At 39.2% G+C, this 6,655-nt stretch overlaps 1 protein-coding gene across 1 annotated transcript; it reads right to left on the bottom strand.

Annotated features, from left to right (window-relative positions):
* Positions 1 to 2,216: 2,216 nt before the first annotated feature.
* On the bottom strand, positions 2,217 to 6,239 carry LOC110695590. Its single transcript, XM_021872803.1, has 9 exons — positions 5,595 to 6,239; positions 5,260 to 5,457; positions 4,507 to 5,148; positions 4,313 to 4,446; positions 4,026 to 4,221; positions 3,839 to 3,920; positions 3,287 to 3,635; positions 2,984 to 3,168; positions 2,217 to 2,629 (listed from the first exon to the last, which is right to left on the bottom strand). The coding sequence occupies exons 1-9, from the start codon at positions 6,237 to 6,239 to the stop codon at positions 2,217 to 2,219; spliced, it is 2,844 nt and encodes a 947-aa protein (XP_021728495.1).
* Positions 6,240 to 6,655: the final 416 nt, after the last annotated feature.

Here is a 6,655-nt window from a genome sequence, read left to right as displayed (position 1 = left end):
TTTCTGATTAGCTACTTGCTCATGAGGCCCATAAATGGGCCTCTAACTTGCTTAACCGAATACCCTTGTGTGTGATCTCATATGATCCATGCTAGCGGGCTTTGGACTGTTTAACTATCCCAAAGATCATTAATCATAGTCTAGAAATAGATAATGATGACCCAATAGAACGAACTTATTATCTCCATAATAGTGATCCTTGATATATCTAGCAATTGCACTTATCGAAGAAATAACTCCTTCGATCTCCCACTTGTCTGAGACAAGTTCGCAATATTCAAACTCCTTAAGTCAATGTGTGTCGATTTTATAATATGATTGCATCTCATGTCGTGATCATATTAATCCTCAAATCTTCTCGAAATATGAGTTAGAATTACAAAACAAATGATTATTATGTAATCCATTTGAGCAAAACCATGCATTTTCTAAATTCTCCCTCTTCATGGGGCCAAGACACATTACTAATTAAATAGGTAGACTCTATCCAATCTTTTGACAATTAAGGCTCCCACTCAACTCATGATGTAACTGGGAAACACCCTTTATAATCTCTAGTTACGGGTAGACGTTTGAGCGTACACATTTATATCAATCATTGAATGGAATCAATGTTCCACTCATGTCAAAGGAATCCACTAATATATTCGGAAGCTCTATACTTGAACTTCAAAGTAGGTCTATAGTTCGATCATGCATCATTCATACATATCCATGTGATTGATTGAGCTGCACTACGCTCCTATAGCCCATGAAACTGCACTATCCAATAAATCTTACATGCTAGTCCATTTAATAAAATCTTTTATGTCAACTTTAATGATTCTGAACTAGGAACTTAAATAATATATGGATTTTGTTTACCCGTTGGGTTTGATTCACCAGGTCATCAACTTGATGAGCCCATTTATCCATATTTATTTTTGACATTTTATTTAATATCAAAAACCATCATTAAATAAGAGAAAAAATGAATTTCTTATTAATCATAATTTTTCCAATGAATGTATTACATATGTAATAAGTTTTTCTTAACAACAAATACAATTTAAATTACATCATTAGCCTCAATTAAGTTGCATTAGCAAGTTTCTCATGCTACGGCAATGGAAGGGGTTTAGTAGGTGGATCAGCGATGTTCTTATCCGTATGAACTTTGCACATCCTGTCATCTCCTCTACCAATGACTCTCGATTGAGAAGATACTTCCTCTCAACATCTTTGGTTTTGAAGTGTGAGCTAGTCTCCTTTGATTGAGCAATGGTGACATTGTTGTCACAATACAAAGCAATTCTCTTTTGAGCACTTAGTACAATGTCCATCTCAATTAGGATTTTTTTAATCTAATCTGCTTCCTTAGCTGCTTCAACAGCAGCCAAATACTCTGATTCTGTCATACAGTCTGCGACAGTGCTTTACTTCGAACTCTTCCAGCTCACTGCTCCTCCATTTAGACAGAAAATGTGCCCAGACTGGGATTTGAAATCATCTCTATCTGTTTGGAAATTCGTATCCGTATAACCTTTGACAACTAACTCATTTTCACCGCCATATACTAGAAACATTCCTTTAGTCCTTCTCAAGTATTTAAGGATGTTCTTGGCAGTTGTCCAGTGTGATTCACCTGGATTTACCTGAAATATGTTACACATGCTTAAATCATATGCAACATCCGACCTTGTACAAATCATGGCATACATTATTGACCCTACTGTCGAAGTATAAGGTATAATAGCTATACGTCTCATCTCGTCTGGCATAACCGGACATTTATATTTACTATGTGTAATGCCATGGGACATGGGGATAAATCCTCTCTTGGAGTTTTTCATCTTAAACCTATCAAAAACCTTATTTTTTTTGGAAAATAAGAGAAATTTTATTACCAAAAGGAAAAGTTACAACTTACAAAACCTAAGTTATAACAAACACCAAACCCCACAAGACCTAAGAACAGGCCAACCAACACAAAACAGTTCAAGCTCAATCTCCTGCCACCTTCTTGGAAGGGTTCAGGAGAAAGAGACAAGAACACCCTCAGCACAAGCTTCCAGCAACCTTCTAGGAAGGGTTCTGGAAACAAGGCCCAAGAACTCAAAGACAAACACAGAGCAACAAAAAAAAAACACCACCCCTGCAAACTGCAAAAAGCAAACCTCCACTTAGACTCAGTTGCAAAAGCAACAGGACTAGACAAAAGAGGGTAATACACCACCTCAGGGAAAGCCACAAGACAAAGCACCAGAATTCAAAATTAGCAACACTGACTTGCAACAATTGCAACCAGCAAAAGCACCTAAGACCAGCAAAATCAGTAAAAAAAAAAACAGCAACCAAACAGAGCAGCAGTAAACAGCAGCACAACAGTGTAGCAGAGAAGACAGCAAGCAGAGCACCAACACCAGCAGCCACCACATCACCAGCAACAGAAGCTGCTGCTTAGAACAGCAACCCTCAGCAAAACCAACTGCTGGCCAGCACAACAGCAGAGCAGACATCAAGCAGAGCAGCAAGCAACAACAACAACAGTAGAGCAGCAGCAGTACAGCAGGGCAAGCTGCTAGCAGCAGAAAACAACAACAGCAGTTGAAGCAAGCAGCAGCAGCACAGCACCCAGTACAGCCAGCTGCTGAACAGAGCAGAACCAGAGCAGACAACAAAGAAAAACAGTCAGCAACAACAAGGGAAACAGCAACAACAGTTGAATTTCAGCAAAAGAGAGCAGAAGTAATAGCAAAAACCAGCATAAAAAATAGAGCCACAAGAGCAACAAACACAAAACAGCAACAACAACAACCCCAAAAACCAAAAACCAGAACTCAAAAGTTAGGAATCACAAATCAGCAAGAACCAGCAACAGCATCAGAAGACCAAAAAAGCAGGAGAAGCACCTAAACAATCAAATATTTGCTTCCCGTCGGGATTTTATAGACTAAATGAAAGACAATATCCCTAACTAGAGCATCAACAGATTTGCAACAACCAGTAAACAAAACTGCATTCCTCTGAATCCAAATACCATAAACTGTTTCAGTGAAGGCCACATGGATCACTTTGTTTTTCAATCTAGAACTTCTACAGATTTTCTTCAGCCAATCAATCTCATCACTAAACTGCTGAACAGGCTTGGAAACATGTAAGATACCCAACACCTTGTTCCAAACCTGTCTAGAGTATTCACAATCAAAGAATAAGTGTTGAACATTTTCATTGCTATTTAAGCACAAGAAACACCTTGGATCATAAGAAACACCTTGGATCATAAGAAATGTGCCATTAGAGCAACCTATCCTTAGTGACAAGCCTATTCCATAAAGCTAGCCACAAGATAAAAACACCTTTAAGAGTTGCTAAGTTATGATAAATAACTCTCTTCCAAGGAACCTTAGGGACTTGAGGCCTAATAGCAGCATAAAGCTTCTTGATTTTCATCTTGTTGCCCTGTATGAAACCATCCCATCCCCCTTGATCATTCACAACATCTCTACAAATCAGAATCTTCTTCAAGAACCAATAGCATTTAGCAGGGGTAGGGGTGGTCCAACAATCTTTATGCTTGAAGTAATAGATATGGACCCACTTAACCCAAAGATTATCAGCCTTGTGAGCAATATCCCAAAGTAACTTGGTGACAGCTGCTTTATTTCACTCAGGAAGAGAAAGCAAGTTCCAGCCACCACAAACTTTAGGGAGACAAACATTATTCTAAGCAACCAAAGATTTCTTAGCAGGGGCAGAGGATCCAGTCCAAAGAAAGCACCTGAATCTAGCCTCGATCTATTTTAGAATTTTCTTTGGCAAGATAAAAATTTGAGCCCAATTCAATATGTCTGAATACCAAACAACACACTCTTCACCAACTGAAGCCTCCCAGCATAGGACAAGTGTTTAGCCATCCACCCTTGGATTCTAGCAGTCACCTTCTCCACCAAAGGCTTACATTAAGCAATAGTAAGCTTCTTGGAAGAGAGAGGGACCCCAAGATACCTAAAAGGAATAGTACCTTAAGAAACACCAAGAAGCACTCTCAGCTCTGTCTGAACATCAACAGAAACTCCTCCAAAGTAGACTTCACTTTTATCAAGATTAACAGAAAGCTCAGAAGCACCCGAGAATTTCAAGAAGGCTTGGAAGAGAAGCTTAACAGAAACACTATCAACTCTAGAAAACATCAATAGATCATCAGCAAACATTATGTGAGTTAGGTTTAACTTTTCACATCTGGGATGAAAGTTAAAATCAGGAGTTAACCTAAGCTCATCAAGGCATCTAGAGAGGTATTCCATACCAATAGCAAAAACTAAAGGGAGACATAGGGTCACCTTGTCTTAAACCTTTCTTAGCTTCAAAAGGAGGGGCAGGAAAACCATTAATAAGAATAGAATAAGAGACAAAAGTAAGAAAAGTCCAGATCCAGCTAACAAATCTCTGAGGAAAACCAAGCTCCTGCGTAACAGTGATCAAGAATCCCCACTCAACCGAATCATAGGCTTTCTTTTAATCCACCTTAACCATGCATCTAGGAGAGATAAATTTGTGATCATAGCCTTTGATCAATTCAGTTGCAAAAAGGATATTGTCACCAATGTGCTTGCCTGGAATGAATCCTGCTTGAGCATCATCAATCACCTCACCAATGACAGCAGCAAGTCTAGCAGTTATGACCTTAGATTTGAGATTAAAAACCATAGTGCAACAAGCTATAGGTCTAAAATCCTTAACATGAGAAGCATTAGGGATTTTAGGAACAAGAGTGATAGTTGTGCAATTCCATTGCTTAGGCAAGGTCCCTTTAGTGAAGATATCTATAACACTAGCATAAATATCATCCTTCACAATATGCCAAGCTCTCTTAAAGAAAAAGGAGTTAATGCCATCAATCCCAGGAGCTTTAGTGTTATCAATTCCCTTAAGGGCATCATCAATTTTAGCATGAGAAATAGGCCTAATGAGATAGCTCTGAGCAGTAGAGCTAAGCTGCTTACCCCTCCTCATAGTAACAAGGTCAACAGCAGGAAGCCAAGGAGCCTGAGTCCCTAAAAGAGACCTATAGAATGAGATGATTTCATGAGAAATAGCATCCGGATCCTTGAGCAACACCTGATTAGAGTCAAAGATGGAGTCAATTCTATTCCTTGCTTGTCTATTCTTCATCACAGAGAAGAAATAATGAGAATTGCCATCTCCAAGCTTAATCTAGTTGATCCTAGATTTTTGTTTGAAGATGCTTTCCTAAATATCATTCCAATGTTTGACAACCTTAATAGCATCAGATTCTTTAGCATATAAGCCCAAATCATCAGGATTCTGAGCCATTAAGTTCTGAATTCCAGAAAGCTCAACATTAGCTTGATCAATCTTTTCCTCAATGTTGCCAAACTGCTTGCTATTAAGAGACTTGATACTAGACTTCACAGAATGAAGTTTCTGCCAAACAAAACCATCAGAACCCCAAGCCTGAGAAACAGTATCAAGGAAATCAGGGTGATCAGCAATACAGTTTAGAAACCTAAAAGGTCTACCTTTCCCAGCAGGGGCAGAACATACATCCAACAAAACTGGACTATGATAAGATAAAGAGGGGGGAGATAGACAGTCTCAACATGCCCACGAGAGGCCAGCCAATCTTGGTTACCAAAGACTCTATCAATCCTAGATAGAGTTCTAGGACCAGTGTGAGCCTTATTTGACCAAGAGTAGAAGGCTCCTTTGCTCTTAACCTCAGTGAGGTCTAAATCATCAACCAGACTCTGGAAATCTATAGTTTCATAATCAGTGACCTCATTACCATGAAGCCTATCTGAAGTATGAAGAACAGAGTTATAGTCACCAGCACAAAGCCAAGGATAATGTTGAATAGAGATGCTTCTAATTCCTTCCCACAAAGGAAGCCTATCATGAATGGAGTGAAGCCCATAGACAACAGTGAGATGAATATGAGTAGAAAGATCCTTAGAAGAGACACTACAATGAATGAACTGTTCATGAATCTTCAAGACATTAATAGTTACTCTATTTGCATTCCAACCAAGCCAGATCCTCCCTTTGGAAGAATGATCATAATTGTATATCCAAAGCCAAGAAGAGCCAAACTTCCTCTGATATGTGAGAACATTTTTCAATTTGATTTTTATTTCAAGAAGACTAACAACATCTACTGAATGGGAATGAAGCAACCTCTTTACAGAGGCCACTTTGCTAGGGTCATTCAGGCCCCTTACATTCCAAATAGAGTACATCATGACACCAAAGGGGGATTAACCTTACCCCCGCTTGGATTTATAGTGAAACCACCTGCACCATCCATTTCATTTGCAAATAAAGCAACAAAAGCATTAGAGGTAGAGGCAGGCTAATGAACTCTAGTTTGCTGGCTTTTTGTCTTCCTTCCAACTATTCTCCGCCCCTCATCTAAATTTTGAGAAGTATGAACCTGTGGAGTAATGACAAATTGTCCATGAACGGAAGCACCAACTTCAACAACAACAGCAGGAGCTTGGCTAGGCTTAGGAACCCAAGCCTGCTTTTGCTTAGGAGCAACAGGAGCTGGCTGCTTAAGAACCTGCTTAGGCTTAGCAACAACAGGTTTAATAGAGCAATCATAACCAACCTTGTTGCACTTAAAACAAAAAAGTGGAGCCCACTCATATACTAC

Source organism: Chenopodium quinoa, unplaced genomic scaffold (assembly GCF_001683475.1).
Source record: "Chenopodium quinoa cultivar QQ74 unplaced genomic scaffold, ASM168347v1, whole genome shotgun sequence".
Taxonomy (NCBI): Eukaryota; Viridiplantae; Streptophyta; class Magnoliopsida; order Caryophyllales; family Amaranthaceae; genus Chenopodium; species Chenopodium quinoa.
The sequence above is the reverse complement of the archived record's forward strand: the minus strand, read 5'-3'. Positions and strand labels throughout refer to the sequence as shown.